This window comes from Tamandua tetradactyla, chromosome 17, assembly GCF_023851605.1.
Source record: "Tamandua tetradactyla isolate mTamTet1 chromosome 17, mTamTet1.pri, whole genome shotgun sequence".
In the NCBI taxonomy this organism is placed as follows: Eukaryota; Metazoa; Chordata; class Mammalia; order Pilosa; family Myrmecophagidae; genus Tamandua; species Tamandua tetradactyla.
In genome coordinates, this window is record NC_135343.1 from 5,066,116 (window position 1) to 5,091,686 (window position 25,571).

The window sequence follows — 25,571 nt, forward strand, 5'->3', positions numbered from 1 at the left end:
ATAGTATGCAGGAATTAATATTGGCCCAGTCCATAAAAAAGACGTTATGAAGGCTTCAGTGATGTTGGAACATGATCCTCAGTAAGGAATTTCTCTTTTGCAACTAATGCTTTCATATTAATTTTACCCGAATTCTTAGAACTGTCTCAGTTTTACATCGAGTGCTCACTGATTTGTTTTAACCTTTCAGGTATGCAGTCATTTTGGCCTTTGATGTGAGAATTGAGCGGGATGCACAGGAAATGGCTGATAGTTTAGGAGTTAGAATTTTTAGTGCAGAAATTATTTATCATCTATTTGATGCCTTTACAAAATATAGACAAGACTACAAGAAACAGAAACAGGAAGAATTTAAGTAAGTTGGTGACTTTACTTACTTTGGATCTTTGATAATGAAGGTGATTGTTTGAGAATTACCAAGTACCAGAAGGGTGTCTAGACCACAGTAGCATGGCCTCCTCATCCACCAGCGCTGCGTCCAGACGTGGTGTTATCACTCACAAGTCCTGCACACCGCAGACACCCAAGCAGTGTGTGAACAAAACCCTTTGTGGCTTACAGTTTTTTAATTTTCAGTTTGGCAGGCCTCATTATCTTTAATGGGTGAGTAGTTGCTAAATTTGTGGGACTTTATCTTGTTGGAATTATCTGGGATTGCATGGAATAGAAGTCACAGAGTTGGAACATGGAAAATAAGGAAACAAGGTGATGGGTTCTGTGAGAGAAAAATTCACTCCTCTAGTAAAAAATGGAGTGTCTTCAGTGTAGGTGGCACTGTCATATTAGAGAAGGAGCCATAAATGAACTGGGCCAAGTGCTATGGCTTCAGAGCTTAGGGATCTTTCTCAATGGGAGATAGTCAATTACGAAATGAAAAGTGTTGGGAAGTACTAAAAAGCAGAAGAGCAGAGGGAGGGCCTAGAGTGGTAAGGGAAGGAGGGACAATAGTAAGGTAGTAGGGGAAGGCACTCATCTCTTTAGGTCTTTCATTTGAGTAGAGACTTGAAGGAAGTGAAGTGAACTAAGCACATACCTGGGGAGTGTCAAGGCAGAAGGAAGATCAAGTTGAAAAGGCTGGGGGCAAGACTGAGTTCAAAGGATGGAGGGAGCTGAAGCAGAGTGAGCTTAGGGGAGAGTGGCAGATGAGGACAGAGGGCTTGGCAGGACCTGTATCATGTAGGATCCTGTGAGATGTGGGAAGAATCAAGCTTTTATTTTGAGTTGTATGAGAAACCATTGCAAAGGTTTGCCATGCATGGTCAGATTGGTCATGACATGGGCCACAGGTTGTTTATGACCAGTGACAAGAGGTTCCCATATCCAGGCAGGAGATAATGCTGCTTAACCAGCATGGTAGTGTAGGGAGGGATGGCTCAATCTGAGATAGATAGATATATATATTTATTTTTTATTTTTTTTTGGCATGGGCAGGCACCAGGAATCAAACCCTGGCCTCCGGCATGTTAGGCAAGAACTCTGCCTGCTCAGCCACCATGGCCTGCCCTGGGATATATTTTTAAAGTAAAGCTGACAACTGGTAAACAATAGGATTTAGATAGGGATGTGCTCAATTTAAGAAGAATTAAAATTGGTCAAGAAGACTGCTAGAAACTAAGTATTTTAAGCATATGCTTGATAAGGAAATTAAGCTTTGTAGTGGCCTTTTGGACCAGTTAGGGAAGGTGGTGGAGAAAATGAGCTTATGGTTTGATCTTCATACGGCCCCAGGCTAGACTGCACAAGTGCCCAAAGAAAGGCCGGTCAGCAAGTCCCACCTAGGCTCAGGGCACGGGGTGGGGGTGACTGGGGTTCATACGGCCCCAGGCTAGACTGCACAAGTTCCTCACATCTCCAGGCACAAAATGTTCCTTCCTTTAGGGTTGGGACTGCAAGAGGGAAGAAAGGTGAGACTTCAGAAGAAACAGAATGGACAGGGGGAGGGGAAAAGAAGAAGAGAAAGTAAAGAGACAGGAGGAGAACGGGTGTAATGGACTGTGTGTGCATGCACACGCTGGTGGTTAGGCCTCTCATGGGACCTGTGAGGAAATGTGCTTTTTCTGTAATGGCAGAAGCAGCATATACATCTGTATTTGTTTTCTAATGTTTAAACAATTTTGCAGTGACTTGTAAGCTTCTAAAAATTCTTGAGTTTTCCTTTCTTTCCTTTCAGGCACATAGCAGTATTTCCCTGCAAGATGAAAATCCTCCCTCAATATATTTTCAACTCTCGAGACCCGATAGTGATGGGGGTGACTGTGGAGGCAGGTCAGGTGAAGCAAGGCACACCCATGTGTGTCCCGAGCAAAAATGTAAGTTCTATTTGTATTTTTTTCATCATTTCTTAAAGTAGTAAATGTTTGCCACCAAAAGTAGTGGCCAACAAAAATTTAAAACAAAAAGCCAAACAGAGCCCCCCTGCCCTGCAAAAGAAACCAAACCAAACCAAACAAACACCACATACCTCCTGCAGTGTGTGTTCACCTAGCCAAGCAAAGGAGAGTTTTGAAGAATTTTTATGTTTGGGGGCAGATCAGAACAGGCTTGTTTGGAATTTTTGAAGTATCTTTATGGCCTATGGGAAACTGACAGTCCTACTGTTAGTTTGTAACATGTATCATTTCACAATTTAACCACTTTGAAATTGGGATGCATTTAACAAGTAATAGTATTTTAAAACTACTCTTAGCCAGATGGCAGTTTTGTGGAAACCTGAGAAGATCAAGAGAATTCTAGAACAGGTCGTTTTAGGTGTGCCCCTACCCCAGACCTAATTCCTTTAGTGGAGAAATGGCACTTAGAAACCATCTGAACACAACTTGTTCTTGCTGAGGAGCTATTGCTCCTGTACCATTGCAGGAGACTAAGCTAAAATAGTTCACATTTTAAAAATGAGTTTACGCTGATACTGTCAGTGGAGTTCAATACCACAGGTTCCTTCTTTGCCTTTCCCATATTTGTATCTTAATTCTCCAACTGGGAAAACTCTGGTTTCCCCCATTCATATATTTACTCATTTTTCTCATTTGTTATATCCTAAAACACACAAAAATTAGGAACAAAGTAAAGCTCAAGTTTTCTCCACCCTCCACCCCCGCCCCCAACGAATATATCCTACTAAGGAGATAGTCAAGAACTTTATTTCGATGTTATATGTAGCCATTATTTTCTACACGGCTTTGGCCTCCTAAACCATTTCCCTGCTCCATCTTACTCTCCTGTATCTTCCACACATAACTGCCAGTGTTTTTCCTTCCCCATAGACCACATTACTGACTTGCTTAAAACTATTCCCATCATCCTTGAAATACAGGCCAAGTTCTCACTGCATCCTTCAAGGCCTACAGATCTGTTCCTTATTTTTCTCCCCCTTGCTCACCACTCTTCATCCACACTGGCTTCTGTCTGCTGACTTGTCCGTGCTCCCTCCTGACTCAGAGTCCCTGCATATGAACAGGTAGAGTATAAACAGGGAAACATATTGGATTTACAGCACCCGCAAGGTTTTTAGCCAAGTGTACCAACATTCTGCTTTAGTCCTTGCAGCCATCTGGTGAAGGGTGTGGCGTATATAGTGGTGTGACCCCCAGAGTTTAAATTGTGAGAAAATCACACCCTGGAGACCGTAAACGATGAACCCAGGATGGGCTTTTTGCTCCAGTTTTTACTGTTGCTGCCAGGTCCTAGTGCCGGAGACTAGCGCACAGTTATTCTTACTTTACAGTTTGTTGATATTGGAATAGTAACAAGTATTGAAATAAACCACAAACAAGTGGATGTTGCAAAGAAAGGACAAGAAGTTTGTGTCAAAATAGAACCTATCCCTGGTGAATCTCCCAAAATGTATGGAAGGCATTTTGAAGCTACAGACATTCTTGTCAGTAAGGTAAGTCTTTCTGGGAAGTCACTGAACTCTGGCTGCACTTCACTGGGAGCTGTAGTTTGAGCGGGTGGAGCATGGTGGGGCTGGGTCTTCATGTGTGGAGTGGCCCTGTGTTGGGTGAGGAAGGATCCCCCCTAGAGCAGCACTAACAGAATGCTGGGGCACTGTTGCCTGATACGCTAAACAGATGTGGGAGTGGGATTTGTGCTCCCTCAAAAGGCAGGCCAGCACCGCTTTTGCTATTTCTGCTTTAGCTTTCCTCATAATGAGCAGCATTTGGGGACAGAAGGTAGGTGCACATGCATTCCTTTGGCCTTTCTTTTTGTTAGACAACGAGTGCTTTGGTAAACGTTCTGTTTTATTTACTCTGTGCCTTGGGCATTGCAGATCAGCCGGCAGTCCATTGATGCCCTCAAAGACTGGTTTAGAGATGAAATGCAGAAGAGTGACTGGCAGCTTATTGTGGAGCTGAAGAAAGTATTTGAAATCATCTAACTTTTCCATGTGGGGGAAGGAAATGGAGCAGATGCAATATTATGTTGTAATATCACCTACAAAAACAAGACAAAAATATGGAACAGACGTATTTGGACACTGATGGACTTAAATATGGAAAGAAAAAAATAGGTGTATAAATGTTTTCCATGAGAAACCAAGAAACTTACACTGGTTTGACAGTGGTCAATTTTACACGTCCCCACAGTCCAATGTGCCTGTTCACCTTGCCCACTCCTTTCCCCACTTTCTCTACTGGCTGCTGTTTTAAAGTTTGCCCTTCCCCAAATTTGAATTTTTATTACAGATCTAAAGCTCTTTCAATTTTATACTGATTAAATCAGTACTACAGTATTTGATTAACCAGGCTTCTGCAGATTTTGTGATTCTTGAACTTTTTTGATGTAAGAAATACTTCTTATTTATGCATATTCTTCCTGTGGTGATTTTTTCCAGCCTTCTTTTGCCATATGCCCTTAGGAATTTTTTAAAATAGAAACTTAGACATTCTGATATTTCTTTATCTGCTGTGTGTGAAACCATGGTGTGAAGCATAGCTGGCTGCTTTTTACTGCTTGTACAGTCCTGAGCGTCCTTTGTAATCATTACAATCCAGAACTACCAATAAAGACCACAGACGTTGACCAGGGAGTCCTGTTAGACTTCCACGGTAGCACAGCCTCTCTTCCCATCCGGCAAAGCCTATCTGACCTCTTCTCCAAAGGACGAGATTTTTTATTACCCACCTACTTTGTGTACCAAGCACATTGTTAACGTTAGGAATTTTTTTTTTTTTTTTTTTTTTTAAAGGAAAGACAGAGAGAAGGAAGGAAGGATAGAAGGAAGGAAGGGAAACATTTTTAAACATTTTCTTGTTTTATTGTATTCTGTTTCTCCGTTTTTGTTACATGGGCTGGGGCCGGGAATCGAACCGAGGTCCTCCGGCATAGCAGGCAAGCACTTTGCCCGCTGAGCCACCGCGGCCCGCCCCACGTTAGGAATTTTTATATATTAATCTTGGTCTGTTTTGTCCTAGAAAATTCTATCATGCAGACATTTTTTTTGATTAGACCAGTTGGCAATAACAGGCAACTACTTAAATGTATTTGGGCTTAGTGCTTTAAGTTGTTGCAGATACATCATGATTTATTTGTAGTCATCTGATTGTAGCCGCTTTTATGGTTTTCCTAAACATGGGCAGTGGGTCCAGGGGAGCACATACTCCTTTTTGCAACTTAGGCAATCTCTCAGTGTGACACTCTTATTCCAGCTCTATATCTGATACCTATTTATAGCACAAGTAAGTTGTGAGGCGTTTGAGGAAAAAGTTCCAAGTAAATCATTGTCATAATCATAAACTATATTTTTTAAAGTGTTATGATAGAATAGCATAGAAAAATATTTTATATACGTTTGAAAATCTGGGTCATTCTCATTACTGAAGTTTCCTTAGGGCCAGTAGAGGCAAAGACAAAACTTCAGCTGCAGGGGTCTAGGGTGATGGGCAAATAATATGTAAAATTATTACTAATTTACTAATCTCATGCAAAATATGCAAGTTTTTCCACCGCAAAGAAGTAAAGATTTATTAATATTCTCCCGTGACCATTCATGCTTAGGGAGAAGAAATGTGAGATTCTTTAAAAGCTTTACTCTTGGTTGGACAGAACAAGTGGAATCCAGGTTTAAGACTTCTCAGGACTTCCAAAGTTTAGCACTGGCTTTAATAGTGTGGCCTGGAGGTTTTTCCACCTTTAATATAATAAACAGTAGTTCAGCATTTACTTTTTAGAGTTGAGTTCTTAAGGATTCACAAAAAGGAGCCTGTACAAAATATACATACAGTTCTTTATTAAACAACTGTAAACACTTCACTGTAAAAATCCATAAAACTTTATAAACAAACATTTTGTAAATAGAATCTATGCTACAGTAAAAGAATTAACACAGTTATTTACATGCAATACTGACAAATTTGGCACTTTTTGAAAAGAAATGTACAAAACACTTGGTTAAAAAGAAATTTAAAATGGTAAAAACTCAGAGCATTACTGTCATGCACTTCGCAAACACCTCACCCGCACTTGTGGCCCAGCCAGCAGCAAGCACCGGGTTCCCAGTCCTGTCTAGGTGACTTTGAGTGTGCTTCCGTAAGTCTGCTGTAAAACCACCTGGACATTGTCGAGAATAAAGTCAAACGCCATATTCCAAACTGATTCTACTGACTGCTGCATCAACCTAAGGGGGGTTGGTGGGGAAAAGCATCATTAGGAAGGAACAAGTCCTTGAATATTCAGCGAAAAGTACAATAAGAATCAATTTGGGCCAGAAAATAAAATCCTGGGACTATTCATTTCTAAATAAACTTTAAAAATAATGTTTAAAACTTGTCCAGTAACTTTCCCACCCCATTAGCCATTGTGAAAAGCCATTTTTTCCCATTTGATAGCAAAAGTACTGAATAATTACCTTTTCATGTATTTTATAACTAAATCCAGTTTTTCCAAATCTTTTTCCTCTATTAGATCAGTGCAGTATTTCACAACTTGCAGAATATCTTCTTCCATTGGATCTAGGGGTGGGAAAAATGTCAAATGAGAACCACTGTGGGAAACTGTATTTCTACAACAAGACCCTGACATACAACTCTTGGAAGAATAGGCTACTGAAAAGAGCTTTTTAAAGGAAGTCTCGATTTTAAAAGGTTAAGGAGTGGGTAGCTGGTTATAGTTTATTAGATGTAGAAAAATGAATTTAGAGTTCTGTAAAGTTTAGTCTGTTCATGTTGTTAAAGGGATCAGTAAACCTAAAAATCTCAGCCTTCTACCATCTCACACAGGCTAAGCCAACCTGAAATAGTAGTTATCCATTCTTTGAGCAAGGTCTTCACATCATTAAGTTCGATAGCTCCTGCCAGATTGGGGGCTGGTGGTTGAGCACTTCTTGTTGGGTCAGGTTGCAAACTGGTACAGCCTGGCATACCTGAAGTTGAAGCAGCGAGTTCTCCCTGTTTTGGAAAACAAATTATAACAAATACTGTATTCATACAATGTCAGGTACATTAAAAACTGATAAAAGTGAAGAAAAAAGTTAAAAATACAACAAACAACATTACCAGGGGATTTTCAGAAGCAGGGCCTTCTTGTTTGAGGAAGCCATCGATTAGCTTCTGAGGACTCCCACAGGGCCCTGGTTTTGCAGGACTACTAAGAAACTTGTTTTTGATAGGGCTCTGAACCTTTTTCTTGGGGCTGATGAGGGTTTTTTTCTTGTTCCTTTTCTTATCTTTTACTGCTGCTGGTTTTAGCTGAAGTAAAGGGTTCTTTGGTACTACACAGAAGACAGATATAAGAGCTTCAACAAAATGTTCCCAGAGAGTACCAGGGATTCTTTTTACTCTTTCCAAATACCAACCCCGCCGCCCCCCCCCCCCCCCCCCCCCGCCCCATGCCTCCTGTCAAGAATGGAAGAGGTAGCTAATGATGATGGCTGAAAGTACAGGCTCTACAATTCCTTATATCTCTGCCACTTACTACTAACTTGACCTATGACATGTCATTATCGTCCATGGTATCTATAATGGATTAAATGGAAATTCAGCAGGTGAAGAACTTAGAATAGTGCCTGCTAAACTGTAGGCTCTAGAAAATGTTACATTATTTTAGCAGTAAATTTGGATTTAGGTGTTTGTGATGCATGTCCAGAAACCTTCAGATTTTGTGTTTTAAACCTACATCCTTTGATGTATCAGCCTTAAGAAAGAACTGGCTTGGCAAGTATTCAAAAGGTGGAAAGTCTGGATAAGCTATTATTAAGTGAAGGATGGTGCTTTGAAATGAAGAAGGTACAGTTACAGATCCAGTGAGGACTGTGACTGACACTTATCCACACTGCCTGCTCCTCACTGTAGGGAGTCCCCAAGGCGAAGGGCTCTTTACGTGACTAACAGCTCAGACGTGGCCATTATTTACAACAGTGACATGCACAGTGATTTCGCTGGTCTTCATTTCTGTTCCACATCCTTTCCAGGGCTCACCGGATGCGCTGGCTGGCTGCTGGGGCGCGGCACTCTCAGCCTGCCTTTGCCTTTGATCATAGGCTGCTTTCAGCTCCTTCTGAAGCTCCACAGGAAGGGCAGCAAACACCTCAGGGTCCACCTAGCGGAAAACAAAAGTTGAGTCAAACCAGAGTTAATTCTCTATGGCAGCTGTTCTCTGTTTTTCACAAAATAGTCTGTTTTCAAATCATGCTTTTCTGATCTATATGAATTCTTAATAGGGCCTCAATATCAAAACTCATTAAGTCTTCAAAATGCTTAGGATGAGAACAGGAATACAATTTAGACTACTAATTAATTAGCACTCAGAAAAGGAGAAGCAAAACACAAGAGAATAGCCTGTATGAAATGGGTTCTTAACATCAACCTTCCCTCCTGTGGGATACACATCTCCATGACACTCAAGCCAGCCCTGCCATCTGCTCTGGGCAGCAGCTGGAGGCACCCACAGGCCATTCGTCCTCTTCTTATCCCTCAGTTGCCACAAGCAGATGTGCTTCAGAAAGAAGCTGCCCTATGAGCCTGCACCCAGCGGGTGATGGGGAGCTTCAGCCTTCCCAGCCCCTCAACATGATATAAGCTACTGGGTGAGAGTTTAGGGTACAAAGGAAAAACGGAAATGACATGTACTCCAGGCCTGAGCTGGAGTGGGATGGGTGAGAATGAAAAATGGCAACTTACCTGTGAAAATGCTGGGAGGGCTATTACATTAATTCCTGTGTCACTGTTGGATTCTTGAGGTTCAGGTATCTGTAACAAAACTGTCCCAACTGGTTGTGGCAAAATTCCTGTATTACAGCCATTTAATGGTTCTTTCTTTTTGTCACCATGTGGCTCTCCTTGCTGAACAGCACAGACTTGCTCTACTTGTTCCCGGAGATCAGGTGGAAGTGCTTCTAAAACAGACTGATCAAGCTACCAAATGAAGGAGTCTGAGGTTAAGGTATGCTCAAAGATGAAGGTGTTTGGAGAGTTAACATAGCACTTTAATTTCCATTTAAACATCTTAGATAATGAACAGATAACCAGGCTGTGAAAACTTCCCAATCAGCAAATTTTTGGAAAGTCTTGGCATTTTGCCATTTAAGCATGACAGGTAAGGTGTGGAGTCTAGAGAGGGCCAAGTTCACAGTGCTTACCAGTACCACATGACTTAATAAATCCAGACACACTAAGTCTCTGCAGTTGAAGGAGAAAGATGCTCATATTTCCCTGGGTTCAAACCAGGGTAACAAAGTCCCAGATGGGAAATTTACCTTTCAGATGAGAGATTTGTCTGCCCAGAAATACAAATAAGTCTCCCTATCTTAAGAACAGCAAGCCAAAGGAAAAGGAACTTTTCCCCAGCCTGCATCCTCCCTCTTTGGAAAGCTGCAGTCCCACAAAGCTGTTTCCCTTGTATTTTTGGATTATCAGTCACCAGCAACCAGGGCCCAATGGAAGCATCAGAACTGTCCCTTTCCCTGGTCCCAGAGCCAGCATTTGCATCTTTGGCCTCGTTCCACTTGCGGGGAGCAGACAGACTTCCAATGTTGCTTAAAATGTTCTCTGAGGCTTCTCGGGAGCAAACAATACTGACTATATACCACGTTTACAGTCCACACAAACTGAATTACTAGCTTACATTATGAAAATCATTTACTCTTTACCTGTTTCTACAGGGAGAACTGTTTGCAAAACAAGAAAAGCCTTTGGATAAGGCCTCTTGCTGATCCCATAGTTGCTTTGCTGAGTAGAGAATTGTCACTTTACACAGAGTTAGAGTGGTGCAGATAGAACAGCACACCCTTCCCCTAACCTGATTATTGCTCATTTAGAATTGATAAGCAACATTAATAAATGGTCCTTTCTCCCTTTCTTGATTATTCTGATGAAGAAATTGAAACTATCATTCCTATTGTTTTTAAAACTACAAAAAACATACCTGGGAAGGTGACGGAACCTCTATACTTAGGTTCAGTCTTGATTTCAAACTGACAGGAGAAGGCAGACCGTTCCACCTCACTGAAGTCTCGGCTTTGCTAGTAACAGGACTGACCCCAGATGTCAGGTGTGTAGAACAAGATGGCGACAAAGTGCAAGTTCTAGAGGCAGGTGATATTTCAAGATCCACAGCAGCAAGAAATACTAGAATGAATAGAAAATTCAGTCAGCCTCTTCCGATCATTAATGGACCACTTTAACCCCTGACCAACTTCCCTCTTTGTCCACTGTAAATACTTTTCAGTTCATACAGGGAACAAAGGCAAGAGAAGACACTTTATTATTGACTAGTCATAATTTAGAATATAAATTTTTTTCTTAAAAAAATCATACAGCCATGCCTTTAACCTTTAAGTTAACTGTCTTCCCAAGGATATAAACACTGTCAAAATGAGAATCATACTGACTAACCACTGACCTTCCTTGTGTTCTTCCTCAATGGATTTCTTTGCTTTCTGAACTTGGAAGAGCTCGCGGACGGAGTGTGACCCAATGGGAAAGTGGGCTGACTGCACTGCTGGGTGGCTGGGACATGTGGAAGGGGTCCGGTTAGTTGGAATCAATTGGTTCACTTGAATCCCAACCTAGAACAAGAATAAAGAAGCTATAATTCTAGGAAAACTAAGGTGATATATGGATTCAACTAAAAATTCTTATTAGCTAGGCTTCTTTCACTATCTTCTAAAATTTGCTCCGAGAATAAAGGGAAAATTAACCAGAAATAAACAGCCTTCTATCTGATTTATTACAAAAAACTAATTCTGGGTTACCTAGTGAGCATTTTATTCATCCCAATCAAATAGTATCCAATTCTACAAAAATCTCTTTAAAATTAGACTCTAAATAAATGGAATATTATACTCTAACTTTTTGTTTTAGTGTAGGATTAAAAAAAATTTAGACAGACTAGGTACCTGGCAACCTTATTCACTAATTTTTATTTCTACAATGAAATGTTTTTCAAATTAGAAGATGAGGGGCTATGGAGGTAGGATGGGCAGTGAGTACACTGGGTTTCTCACCATTAAACCCTAAACAGAATTTCAGAGGGAAGCTTTAATCATGACTGGCTTAGTGACTTTATGATCTTTCCACAAAACCCACACCAAGCTGTGAAATATCCTTTACTCACATATGTACACACACATAGCCGAACCTACAAAGATTAATCTTTAAGAAAAGAAATGTACAATTTTAGCATTTTTAATGCCCTTGCCCATCTATTCCAAAGGCATCTTCATGTGCCTTTTGCAAACTCTCCCTTCCAGGTCATCAGATCACTGCAGACATCAGAATAAATTTCTAATTACAAAAGACCCTAAAAATACAAAACTTATTTACAGACTCAGACTCCCCACAGGCCCATGCATCTACTTCTAGAAGGAACAAAACGCATGTAAAATAAGTTATTGGTTACTGAAATGAAAAGTATTATAAAAATTCAAGATATACTACTGTAGGCAAAAACAATGAGCTTTCAGAACAAATCTGGCTCTTCTCTGAAAAATAAAGAGATGAGGTCAATTTGAGAACATCAGAAGTTTTTGTTTCTCATTGTGTTTAGGTCAAAAGAGCTGAAGACCTGCACACCCCCCCCATCCCCCATGACCTGAATTCTCAGATCAAGCCTCCAATAAGAAGAACAAGACAGAAAGTCAGAATTTAAAAATGTTAGCTACTTACCCCTCTCATATCCGATATATTTAGTTTCATTGTATGAAACATGTTTAGTGTAGCCTTTCCAATTATTGTTGCACTATCTGTTGCCTGGTCAAGAGTTACAGTCCTGTGAATGATATAATTACTTTTTTAAAGGATCAAAGCTATAGTGCATCTGTATTCACTAAATGCCTCATGAGTAGTATGGTGCTGTTTCAAGAGTTTTAGGGTATAAAGTTACAAAAAAGTTTAAATAATTAAGTACTACATATAATCCTTAAAAATGAATGAGGTAATCTTCCTTCAAGGAAGTCAGTAATACCAAATTAATCACATTGGCAGTAAAGGGATAAGAAACTGTATAGAACATGGAACTTTTAAGGGAAAGGTCCAATGGAGAGCTGGCCAATCAATGAATTGAAAAATTAGGAAAAAAAAAAGAAAAGAACAGATTTTAGCCAACACATACACAAATATTTATATGCATATTATATTGCAAGTGAAGCATGAACTATAAGCAATATTTTATGTTCCAAGAGAAGCTAGATTCCAAGATTATGTTGAGGTATGGTTAATATTCAGAAGAGGGATGAATTTCTTGTATTTTTGCACTTGACTGCTCCTTTTGTTAAATTTAAAGTAAAACCAGTGAGTAATTCCAATATGTTGATATGTTCATTACAATTCTATATTTCTCTAAGAGACTCCATAAATGGACAAAGAAATAAATGTGTGGTGTCCTTTGTGTAAAACTCAGAGGGGCAAGAGTATAGGAGTCTCAGGTCTTTCAGAAACCTTACAGGAGTACCAAACGACCCACTGCCGAGTATGAGGTATTAAAAAGGCGCTAAGCCTGCCCTGTATCTCGACCAGAGCCTTCTGGTCGTCTCTGGCTGAGCAGGGAGGCCCTGCTGCACAGAGGCCTGCAAGCCCCTGGCTACAGCCAGCCCTCATGGTCCAATCGTGGCTGCATGAGCCTGGCATTCGCAACACAGAGCCGCCCAGCTCAGGAGCAGATGCCTGCAAAGATCTAGCCTGAGGCACCATCACACTCTCACCCTGTTACATGGGACTTGTGGCACTGAGATAATCTTTGTGAATATTTGCTTTTTTTTTAGAATTAATTTATTGTATATATCTATTTTTAGTACCATGAGGACATTATGTATATTAATCGATGAAAAGCACCCAGTTTCTCTAAGGAAATAATTTGCAAAATATTTCCACTGTCTTCTTACCTAATGATTACCTTAAATTTATTTCATAGACAAATAATGTATAGAATAACTTAAAAGTAAGACTGTTGGCCTGTGCCTATGTCTCTGTATATAGCTGTGGTCAAAATTTAGTGTGGTGTGAGAGAAGGGACAGGAGGGTGATTGAGGTGGCGATTTGGGAGTGCAGCTGACCTGGGAGAGCCTTCTGCACCACACGGGGCAGCCCTAGTTGCAGAGGCTGAGGAACTGAGAGGCAGAAAGCTGGAGCCTGGCATGGAGGCACAGAGCCTGCGGGAGTGCACAGACAGGAGCCGGGGACTAGGAAGTAGGACAGGCCGCGTTCCTTGGGTGCGCTACCCTTGCCAGCAAAGCCCTGTGACCGGCAACTCACCCCACACCCCATGCACCTGAACCCCATCTCCCATTCCCTGCACTCCAGGCACCCCTACCTCATCAGCTCCCAGTGCACATACCTGACCCCTACCCCAAGTGCAGCCCAACCCACCTCTCCTGCACCCCTCCTGAGCACAACCTTCCCCTCCCTGTTCCCTGTAGGGTGTTGCCAGTGCATAAAGGCTGTGGGCACTAACCTCCATACCTAGACTACCCCTGCCCCACTCACACCTCCGTCCATAGTGTCACGCAGCCTCACCTCACCCCCCTGAGCTCAGCGCATCCATTTATGGCACTCCCAGCCCCATGCATGTACATGGGCCCCCAATCACATCACTCAGCTCTAGGAACTGCACTTTACAGCAGTCCTAGAACCGCACATGCGCACAGCCCTCAGCCTCACTTCCCAGCTCGGAGAAAGTGCTGACCTGTGCAGCTGGGTCACATCTGCCCCCAATCCACGAAGTTGTAACACCAACCTGCTGCACAACTCTACACATGCACTCTACAGAGGCCCCTGTGCCTTAAACTAGTGCACAGCAGGGTTACGCCCCCGAGACCAGTGCACCCACATAGCTACATCCTCCCTGGCCACTGGGCACCCACGTTCACAAGCATCAGCATAACATCCCCAACCTGTGCCTATACCTGCCCTGAGACAAATCACTGCACTGAGTGCCCACCCCGGGCCCTGCTCCCTATTGTACAACCATCCCAAACACAAGACCTTAGACTACTGAAAGAAATCAACTCCCAAAGTAAATCAATCAAGATATTTACATGCCACGAAGACAGCAGAAGATCACTAAGCATATCACAATGCAGACAAATATAGCCCTGCCTGATGGCCAAATTAAAACACCAGAGGAGACAGACGTTGGAACAACTAATCAAAGATGTTCATACAATTCTACTTAATAAAATAGGTGGGATAGCAAATGACATAAAGGAGATCAAGATGACAGACAGTAGACAAGCACAAAGAGGATTCTGAAAGAATAATTAGAAAAAGAGCGGAAATCACAGAGATTAAAGACTGTTGACCAAATAAAAAACACACTGGAGGTACACAACACCAGATTTGAAGAGACAGAATAAAGAATAAGTGATATAGAGGACAGGATAATTGACTTCAAAGACTCAAAACAGCAAATGGCAAAAAAGATGGAAAAAAGTGAATGGGAACCCAAGGAAATGATAGACAAAACAGAGCGCACAAATGTAAGAATCATTGGTGTCCCAGAATCAGAAGAGAGGCATAAAGGGCTAGGAAGAGTAGCTGAGGCTATAATGGGGGAAAACTTCCCAACCCTCATAAAGGACATAAATATACAAGTCAAAGAAGCCCAAAGAACTCCAAACAGAATAAATCCAAATAGGCCTTCTCCAAGGCACAACTAATCAGTCTGTCAAATGTTGAAGAGAAGCAGAAAATCCTGAAAGCAGCAAGAGAAAAACAATCTACTACATAGAAGGGAAATCAAGTAAGACTGACTTCAGACTACTCAACTAGCACCCTGGAGGCGAGAAGGCAGAAGTTTAGATCTTCTATTGAGGTGAGGGTGTGTTTATTGGTTTTCCGTCTCTTGGGAACAATGAAATTATCTAGAATTGAGACTGCTGATGGACTGTGCACTTTGGGCCCTCTACATGATGCCCGATAAATGCAGTCACTGATGCACTGATGGAGAAGCAGACTGGCGAACGATGGTGTATACTTATGAATGAAAGCTGTGCTACTACCAAAAGGAACAATGTCGTGAGACATGCAACGATTTGAATGAACACGTGGGACATTTGGTGAGACAAAATAAGCCAGAAACAAAAAAACAACAATGGTATGGTCACCTTTAGAAAGTGCTTATAAGAAAACAGGGGCCTAGACTGTAAGCTTTTAGAGCAGACACATTAAGTCCAGAGTGGTGATTATTATTTCTGGATTTTGAGAGGCCGTTTTATATGTATAACCTGATATTCAGAGATCAGAACAAAGGGGAACAGGTTAGGGTTAAAGTAATTCAGAACATAGAGGTAAGGAAGACAGTGTCTATATTTTAGAACCACATGTACTCTTTGAGACCAATGAAAGAAAGGTTTATTTAAGCTGGAACTGAGACTTTCTGTAGTGCATAATCTAATTCAATCTATCTGTATAGCTAGCTCATTTAAACAATTGAAACACACGAGAGTACAGAATGAGAAAGAGGTCCTTTAATCGTGTATAGATTATTGTAATGCCTAGAAACATCCTAGAGTATATTAACCAGATAACCAAAAAGAACTGGCCAAGTCCTCTGAGGAGGGGAGAAAGAACATGGAACTATTAAACCTCACCATGAGGGAATCCCCTGACACTGTGTCAAACTTTAGGGGCGCCTAAATCAATAGGCCATGCCCTCGATCATGAGGCTCACTCTTGTGAAGCTTATGTGGGTAACATAGAAGCTTAGACTACCTATAGGATGCCTAAGAGTTACTTCTGGAGGACCTCTGTTGTTACTCAGATGTAGCCTCAGTCTCTCAAAGCCCAACTCTGCAAGTGAAATCACTGCCATGTGATAGTGGCTGCCATTGACCAAGCCCTTTGAGCCAATCACCCCACGGGGAAGCCCAGTGGTCCTCGTGCCTACCAAGAATACAGGGTCCCAACAGCTCTGGGGGCTCACAGCCAGCCAGGACCCACCACAAAGATGAGTGATGAGCGTCTCTAACAGAAGACAGCACTTGATGCACTCAGGGAAAAAGGACCTCAGAGAAACAGATGCATGGGACTAGAAGAAGGCAAGAGATAAGATGCTATAACACCTTGAAATAAGGAAAAGGTACTATAAATATTAAACAGTCAAAAAAAAAAAAAAACAGCTCATAAATTAGAAATGTTAGCAGAAATTTTAAAATCTAATGCTGACCAAGTATCTGGCTCAGTAATGAAGACCAAACTGTAAAATTCCAGAACACTTGAGATAAAACTTCTGAGTAAAAATTATTTCTAATCTCTAAATCAAATTTATATTCTGTAAGTCAGCCAAGCATTAGGCACAAAGATAAGACACTTAGCTCCGCATTCTTTCTCAAGAAGAAACTAAAAGATATGCTTCCCTAACTAAGAGTAAACTAAAGAGGGAGACGGGAATCCAGAACAGATAATAGAGAAGGGGCACCCAAGACACTAGAGTAACCAGTCCAGGTTGAAGGAGGGAACTGGAGAACCCCGAGAGAGAGGTCTCCAAGAAGAAAGAACGAACTAATAATTACTGGGTGGGAATTTGGGGCTAAACTCAGTGACGAATCCACAGAAAAAAGCAAAGTGATCAGCTAACATAGTCACTCACTCCGGGAAAAATAAGTTCAACCAGAAAGGAGATATGTGGACAGTAACCTCACAGCCTGGGCCTGCTGGGGCCCTGCTTGGGATCACTGGGGGCAAAGGAAAGAGAGAGAATAAATCATCTCAGGAGAAAGTCAGTAAATGTGCCAAAAAAGAGAAATTAACTAGAAATGGCAGTTTAAAAGTTTATATAGAAATATGCAACTACTAAAAGAAACTACTAAGAAGTTACAAGGAATGGAATGTAGAGGTGGAGGGAGTGGTACTGGCAAATCAAAGCATTTTATTTGTCCTTTCAAAATGTGCATGTGTATATGTGTATTTAATAAAAATACAAATCAAAAAACATACATAAAGGAACCCAAGGGAAAGCACTGTTTTTCCTGTGGGAAAAAATCTTTTGTAAGAAACCTTTTACTAAGTGATAATCAACAATGGCTGCCAATCTACATGTGGCTCTTTGATGGGCCATGGTGATATGGCACCCCAACTGGACATGACAGTGCTGCCATGTATCGAAGTCTATGAGCAAGAATTATAGAATTCTTGCTAGAGGAGGACTAGAGGAGGGTCCATAAACTTTTCCTGTAAAGGGCCACACAGTAAATCTTGTGGATGTTTTTGTTTTTGACAGCCTGTATGGAAAACCCATTCTTGGCTCACAGACTATATAAAGCAGGCCATAGGCTGGATTTAGGGATAGGAAGTCTGCCGACCCCTGGAGTAGGGAAATACAGGATTCAGTATTACAACAATCACTCATCTAAAGCGTTTCTTACACAGTTATAATACCACAAAGGTTAGAAGGTTTAACAACTGATCTATACCTTGGTAACATTTATGAAATTACACTTGGTCAATTACTTTTGTGTTCTTTTTGCATTTATTATGTCTCACCCGAAGTTAGTATCTTAAGGATGCAGCAAGATGTACACAATTTCCAGTAACACAGACTTTTGTTAGAAAGAAACACTGATATAGTATTGGTGGGGGTGGGGAGGTAGGGGCAGGAGAGTATGGGGCAGGTTGGCTGTGAAGCCAGAGAGATCTCTGTTGAAAGTGGGGGATTGGTACACGAGGCTCAGGATACTATTTGTTCTACTTTTGATAATGTTTCAAATTTTCCACAATAAAAACATTTTAAAGTTAAGGACAAAAATGGAACTAATAACAAGAGCATGCAAATATGCGCTTTTAAAAAAGCTGAATGGTTATCCTTGAATGAGGAGAATAATAAAGAATAAAAAAAATTAATCCCAATTTTTAAAATGTTCTAATTACACTTCTAATTAGACTTCCTGAAGTACCTGGATTCTCCAAAAAGCATTAAATGAAAGCTGATGATCTTACTAAGATTTGAACGGAGTGAGCTTCTAAGCACTGTTGAATGCACCAAAGAATATAATACTAAGTAATTATCAGATATTCTTAAATGCATACATGGTGGTGGGGGCTGAGGTAGGGATTCTGAATGATTACCAATTCTCTTTTCAAAGGACAATTATTTAATTTTTTGGATGATATTTCCCATGGACCATTTTAAAATCTAAGAAGTTCCTCTGTCTACATGCTTAGGCTAAGGTAAAGTAGGCAGAAAACTAGTGAGAATCAGGGCCAATGGATTATAGTCATTTCAGTTATTAGTCAAAATGATGAGGGTGGGAAGAGGTTTTTTTTTTTTTTTGAGTTTCATACAAATAAAATGATATAAAACTAAATGAAATTTAAAATAGTTGAGAAACTAATTTGGGACCAAAGAACAAATACAGTTCCAGGCTTAAAACAACAGATTATATTCCAAGAGAAGGTGTTACAAATTGGATCTGATTTTCCCACAGAAATCATGTTTAAAAAGATAATTATATTCATGAAAAGGCCTAAATAACCAACTTATTATAGAAATGACAACTAACACGTTTAACCATCGTTTGAAATACATGTACGTAAAGGTTATTAAACATACGTAACAGCTCAAGATAACCAATCACATAAGATTTTATTTTGTAATTTGCACTGCTTAATTTATACCACATATTCATTTGTACGGAGTACAAATATACTAATGATAAGGGTGGAAGTTTCCTGTGTTTGGGGGACTTATAACTCATAACTCTTATCAATTCTGCCCTAAATACGAATGCACTATGAATGGCTGGCATGAGCTAGCCCATAAACTGTATTTTGTGGTTTCTTATTTCATGGCTTTCAGTGTCAAAAATGCTAAGGCTTCAGTTCGACTGAAAGACAAAACGGTGTACCAGGTAGTATCAAATGGTCTGCAAAATCGAGTCTCTGCATTCTGGTGCCAAATATTATACAAAATTGTGTATTAGTGGCCCTCACATAAAACAAGGGTTTTCAGTGTCACCCATCACTTTTCAGAGACTACAATGACTCATCCTTCTTCAAAGAGAAACAACCCTCACCTAAAGGAAGCAGACTCTCGCATTCATTTCATTTCTGGGTATATGCTAGAGGAAGCTCCCTTAGGGACAGTCTTATTACCAAGTCTACAAAACCAAAATCTTCTCCTGGGTGGACAGTCCCCTCCCCGAGGAAAGGCAGCCAAGGCCCATGCACAAGCAAAGGGCCTGGGGAAGATGCCGAGCTCTACTGATCACCAAGTAGTACCAGAGGGTTTTCTTCATCGTCTACTAATCCTAATAACTTGCAATGCAATATAATCGCCGGTATCCCTGTTTTGAGATAAGCTTACCTGGCAATGTTATCACAAATTCCATGGCCTCCAAATTTTGCACTTTCTACAGGGGCCCCAGGCTTTCGTACCATGATTTTCAAGGTTAGGCGTTTGCCCCTCACGCCAGCAGCTTCAAGGCGCCTTTGAATTTCTTCTGAAAGACTCAGAAGAAAAGTTTCTGCTTCCTTCGGCTATGGAATGAGAAACATGGAAAAATTTCGGCATTAGTCCCTATATACCGTATAACAATTCTCAAGTATTTCAACTTCTAATATTAAATGTCCATTACTAGCTGGCTCAGCTTCTACTAAAAATAAGCATTCTTTATATCCTGAAACTACATTAAATAAAAATACCCACCTTCCCAACAAAGCAAAAGCAACGAATACTTTTAAAGAGTTTTTCCTTTCTTACTTTGCTATGTCATCACTTACCTGTTGCAAATTCTTCTGTATTTAAGTTCTTGTGAAAGAAAAGCATTAAGAACACATTAATAACACGTGTTCTCTCCAATATCCTGCCCTATTTTCTTATGTTGAGGCCAAAGCATCATCTCCATTCTTTAGGAAGTGTGAACCACTAAGTTCCAAGGAGTGGGGACGATGGGGAAACTAATCAACTCATCAGATTCCAAACCCTAATTTGGTTTTTGTTTGATTATACAAATTTCCAGTAAAAGCCAAATCCAAAGACATATCCTAAAGGAAAATGAAAATGTGCCAGTAGTTCTTTCCATAAGCATGCTAGGAATTAATTGAAACTTACCTTTAGTCACAGCTTAAAGAAGAATTTCAAAATTAAAAATGTTTTCTGGTCTTTTCCTTCACTGGAAATTATAGTGATTATCCTCAAGTTCTCTAAAAACTGACCCCAAAAGCAGTCTTTCACAATCTTTCTGAAAGCACTAGGTCCCCCAGCCTTGCCCTGAGGCTTCTCTGACAGGCAGGCTTCGCTTCTAGGGCCCGCTGCCTCAGGGCATCTGGGGGATCATGTGAAAGGTGAGGGCCCACAGAAAGGTGAGGTCCACAGAAAGGTGAGGGTCCACGGAAAGGTGAGGACCCACAGAAAGGTGAGGGTCCACGGAAAGGTGAGGGTCCACGGAAAGGTGAGGGTCCACGGAAAGGTGAGGGCCCACGGAAAGGTGAGGGTCCACGGAAAGGTGAGGGTCCACGGAAAGGTGAGGTCCACAGAAAGGTGAGGGCCCACGGAAAGGTGAGGTCCACGGAAAGGTGAGGGCCCACGGAAAGGTGAGGGTCCACGGAAAGGTGAGGGCCCACGGAAAGGTGAGGGTCCACAGAAAGGTGAGGGCCCACGGAAAGGTGAGGACCCACGGAAAGGTGAGGTCCACAGAAAGGTGAGGGTCCACGGAAAGGTGAGGGCCCACGGAAAGGTGAGGACCCACGGAAAGGTGAGGTCCACGGAAAGGTGAGGGCCCACAGAAAGGTGAGGTCCACAGAAAGGTGAGGGTCCACGGAAAGGTGAGGGTTCACGGAAAGGTGAGGGTCCACGGAAAGGTGAGGGCCCACAGAAAGGTGAGGTCCACAGAAAGGTGAGGGTCCACGGAAAGGTGAGGGTTCACGGAAAGGTGAGGGTCCACGGAAAGGTGAGGGTCCACGGAAAGGTGAGGGTCCACGGAAAGGTGAGGGTTCACGGAAAGGTGAGGGTCCACGGAAAGGTGAGGGCCCACAGAAAGGTGAGGGCCCACAGAAAGGTGAGGTCCACAGAAAGGTGAGGGCCCACGGAAAGGTGAGGACCCATGCAAGGCCCACGCCGCCTGGAGGCCCTACCTGGGTAAACCGGATTCCATAGTTGATGTCAGCAGAAATAGATTTTCTTTCCTTTTCAGTTCGAACCGGCCTATCATCCAATCCCCGGCAGAACCTATAAAGCATCTGACCCGTTTTTGGACCAAATTCTTTCTGAAGTTTTGCCATGGTCATATACTGCAAATCTCCACATGTTTTAATTCCCAAGGATGTCAACTTGGATTCCATTGAACGTCCAACTCCTAGGAAAGGGGTTACAGATATAGTTCTTTCTGTATATAAATTATTAATCATTATTTTAGCTATAGGTTATAACTATCATTCATGTAAAAAGCAACAAATTTAAAACAATCTCCCTTAAAATCCTTGTTAATCCACATAACTGAAGCATCTGAGATTAAAGAACGCTTTTAGTGCAAAATCATACTAGTAGTGTTATTTCTAGAATCTAAATCTCAACTTGGGTTCCACACGCAGGTGAATCAGAAACTTTTCAGATATGTATGACTAAAATAAGTTATCAAAAGAATGTGATTTTTATTCATTACTGAATATCAAGATATCTACGTTATTCATCAAATCAACTGCTTATGCAACAAACTCATTGTTTAAATGACTTACAGACATCCACATTTATGGAACATTTGGGGGTGACCACACTTCACATTGGTGTCACTTTTTTTTTTTTTGCACGGGAACTAGAACAAGAACTTATCATACAGATCTAAACACAGTGCTACTGGCTGCATAGGCAGACAAAAGTATCACCAAAGACTTAGAGATGAAAGTTCCCAAGCAAACTAGGCACGAGGGGATGAGAGCTTCTTCTATCAACAGACTCTCCCTGAAAAGGCCTTACCCCTTCAACTGAGTGGCCCAGCTGTACCACACATGAGGGGCTCTTAGAGATGCAGGCTCAGAGCCCTGCCAAAAGGTTGGTGATGAGCTCTGCTGCTCGGAGCTGAGGCCCTAGGTTTCCTCAATTTGCAGGAAAAGCTTAAAAAAGGTAGGCGTATCCAGCAGAGGTTCAGAATACCTGGGGAACTATAATTCTTATTAGAACGGTCTCCACACCATCGCATGAATGCCTTTCACCATGTGTTTGTGGGTCCTCTCTAATTCCCACTGAGGTCTGTGGAGAGTTGCCTGCCTGCCGCCCAGCACTGGCCAGTGGCACCCAGTGCATCCCTCCTAGTGTTCTGCAGCTGGAGAAAGGGCCAGTCCGGGGCAGGGTGCTGCCCTGAGAGCCTCTGGAAGCACAAACGGACGCCACAGGTCAGGAGTTGTGCCTTTACTGACCCGTGGCCACGGAGGTATGACAGGATACGTTCATACCATGGTGACCTCGTCACTCCCCGAGAGAGGCCTTCCCTCTGGGCCATCTTAAAGACTGAGCCAGGCCAAAGGGCAAGGAAGAGCACCAGAGAGCTGAGGGGGACAAGAGCCACTCGCAGAAAGGAAAATTCTAAGTGAAACCTTGGCATTTTTCAAGATGGAGAGGAAAGACCCAAGGAAATGGGCAAATCTCACACCTGGCCAAAAATAAGCTCACACTGCCCATGGCTACCGGTGTACAGGAAAGACTTACCCCTGTTTCTTTCTTCCTGTTTCCGCGCCCCCACCCCCTCCAATGACCATTACTTTCCCCCACAGCTGGGGGAGGGGTTGCTCTCACAGACCTGCGATTAGCAGGATGGAGAGTAATCCTGAATTGAGGTGTGGGGAGAGGGAGAGAGACAGAGACAGACAGAGACAGAGACAGAGAGAGTGTATTGGGGTAGAAGAGAGAAACTTTAGAAAAGCCCCCCTATAGTTTTTGGACCAGAATCACCATGTACTAATAGGTGCACAGGAAAGGGCTCTTGTATTAGACATCACCAATTAACACTAATCAATCTAATCTAACAGCCTCCCCTCACCCCACAAAAGCAAAGCTCTTCATCACAAACTGGTGGGGGAGGGAGACTTGGGGGAGTTAGGGGAGGGTTCTATATCTAAACCTAGGGAGTGTCCTTTGACCCTGGACTGGGGTAGAAAAATTAAACTTAGAACCAGCAGCAAAGCCGGCAGGGCTGCTGGCCTAACGGAATGTATCATGCAAATGAGCACTTGTGAGGACAAGAGGCACCTCTAAGGAAGTAGTGAGGGAGCTTTACACCCAAATCTAGAGCAGCCACCAAGAAAAGGAAAGTGAGGGGAAGACACTGTTAGTGCCAAGCCTCCCAGGAGAGAAGGAAAACAGATGGGGCAGCTTGGGCCAGGCAGTCAGGCCAAAGGCTCGGCTATGCTCTGGAAGGGAAACTGCTACTCTAGACTTTAACTGGTCAGTGACAGCTCTTCCCTGGTACCCAGAACTCGGCTGTTCCACAGACACAGAAGAGGCAAGCTTCAAAGAACAGTGTGGTGTCCCCACTGTACCGTCCAGGAGAGTGCCCGGTTGGCAGAAAGGCTCTTTTGTGCCATCCAGCACGCGGCACTGGACACATGAGGCTACTGAGTCCTGCATGCACAGCCAGTTAGCACGAGACACAGAGTTTTTAATTTAGCTTAACTTCAATTAGTTTGACCTGTGAATCCCTGTGGACTCCCACAGGCTCAAGGAGGGGCTCTGAGAAAGGCCCAAGTACACAGAGACCCCGGAGCAGAAGGACCAAGTGAGCAGAGCCTAGGAATGGCCGAAGGGCCCTGGCCAGAGCGGAGGGTGGCAAGGCGCGCAGGCTCAGGGAGCCCCCACAGCACGGCAGGTCTCTCTGGATGGCTGCCCGCCAGCCTGCTGTGCATGCAGGCCCCATAACTCCTAGAACATGGACTCGTTCATGTGTTGCTTCCTTTTGATGTAGTGACTGGAACTGTTTTCTACTATGCTAGGAACATTATGTGCTCAATGCACAGTTACGGGCACAGGGAGGGGGGCATATCATCTGAATTTCTTCTGGTTAAGAGGGAGACAAGGGTCCTCAAAACCCACTCCATAAGCTATTGGCAGGCACTGTACACGGGAAGAAACAGTCTCTAGCAGAGATGAGCAGGTGTCCACCACAGGACCTGCCAAAACCTTAGCTGTGGCCCCACTTGGGGGACGTGGGGCAGCATTCCCACACAGGCCAGCGCCCTTGTCAGAGAAACTGCGTGTGTTCTGAGGAGCACATTTTGGGAAAAGATGGATTCAAATGTTATCTCCAAGATAAGAAAAACAATGGAGAAGGCTTTTTTTTGTATATTTGAGATATTAGAAATCCGATTAAGAATTTGGGGGTTTGATAGGAATGAACAACTGCGTGGCCTGTGCCCCCTACTGGTGGGGAGAAGTGCCCTGGGGCAGGGGGCTCTCCTGCACCCCACCTTCTCCAGCCAGGACAGGAATGGAGGTGAAAAGGTAAGATCACTAGCTCATGGCACTAAAAAATCTCTATTACTCTTTAAAAAAAGCTACAAAATCTAGTCAGTTTAAAGATCGCTAATATAATAAACTTGAAGTCAGATTTCACATGCAGCTTTTAAAACTGCAATGAAATTTATTAAAACTGTTTAAGTAAGGTAATTTGCTATGGTTAATTATTCTTCAAATTAAACCTCCAACAAACCCTCAAGATGTATTTCCCACTTCTGATACTAATTCTCTTGTAGGTTATCTACTAGGGGTCAGAAAGCTCTAAAACTAACCCATCATTACTGTTAGAAGCTCCATGTGTCCAACAGTAAGAACTCATGCATGCCCTCTACTTACCTGTTCTCTGGGGTTGCTGATAAAAGAACCTAACAAAATCTATACTTTTATAACAGGATGAATTTTATTGAACATGAATACTTCTAGCATACTTGTTCCAAAATAGATTGTGGGGGATGAAGACATATTTTTTAAGTTTCCTTCATCGCCCTAAACATCTGACACCCGAAAAACAATCTGCAGCTATGGAGCTTGAGCAAACACCTCAATCTGTGCTGTCACCTGGCCAGACCCCAGATCTGCCTCAACCTCAGTCTCCCACCTCCCCACAGTGATAAAATTCAGACCTCCCTCCCAAAAGGCAGAGATATATATTCAGGGCTGGTTCTGACAGGAGACTACTTCCAATTAAATCCCCCACAGTGGGC

At 42.3% G+C, this 25,571-nt stretch overlaps 2 protein-coding genes across 13 annotated transcripts in view; one reads left to right on the forward strand and one right to left on the reverse strand.

Moving 5' to 3' along the window:
* The window catches only part of EIF5B (eukaryotic translation initiation factor 5B), a 141,295-nt gene extending 136,557 nt beyond the window's left edge, over positions 1-4,738 (forward strand). For both annotated transcript variants that reach the window (XM_077133869.1, XM_077133870.1), the window contains exons 20-24: positions 5-81; positions 191-355; positions 2,171-2,309; positions 3,722-3,883; positions 4,268-4,738. In XM_077133869.1, the coding sequence (XP_076989984.1) occupies positions 5-81; positions 191-355; positions 2,171-2,309; positions 3,722-3,883; positions 4,268-4,375 (651 nt within the window). In that variant the 3' untranslated portion in view covers positions 4,376-4,738. The remainder of the gene's footprint in view (positions 1-4; positions 82-190; positions 356-2,170; positions 2,310-3,721; positions 3,884-4,267) is intronic.
* Positions 4,739-6,108: 1,370 nt separating this feature from the next.
* The window catches only part of REV1 (REV1 DNA directed polymerase), a 119,469-nt gene continuing 100,006 nt past the window's right edge, over positions 6,109-25,571 (reverse strand). For 10 of the 11 annotated variants that reach the window (XM_077133857.1, XM_077133861.1, XM_077133860.1 and 7 more), the window contains 11 exons: positions 21,498-21,718; positions 19,729-19,901; positions 12,099-12,201; positions 10,834-10,999; positions 10,357-10,559; positions 9,114-9,347; positions 8,412-8,532; positions 7,491-7,705; positions 7,226-7,382; positions 6,845-6,947; positions 6,205-6,613 (listed from right to left, as the gene is read on the reverse strand). In XM_077133857.1, coding sequence (XP_076989972.1) covers positions 6,502-6,613; positions 6,845-6,947; positions 7,226-7,382; positions 7,491-7,705; positions 8,412-8,532; positions 9,114-9,347; positions 10,357-10,559; positions 10,834-10,999; positions 12,099-12,201; positions 19,729-19,901; positions 21,498-21,718 — 1,808 coding nt within the window. In that variant the 3' untranslated portion in view covers positions 6,205-6,501. Of the gene's footprint in view, positions 6,128-6,204; positions 6,614-6,844; positions 6,948-7,225; positions 7,383-7,490; positions 7,706-8,411; positions 8,533-9,113; positions 9,348-10,356; positions 10,560-10,833; positions 11,000-12,098; positions 12,202-19,728; positions 19,902-21,497; positions 21,719-25,571 lie in introns of those variants that run through there. The other variant, XM_077133858.1, reaches the window with a different exon arrangement.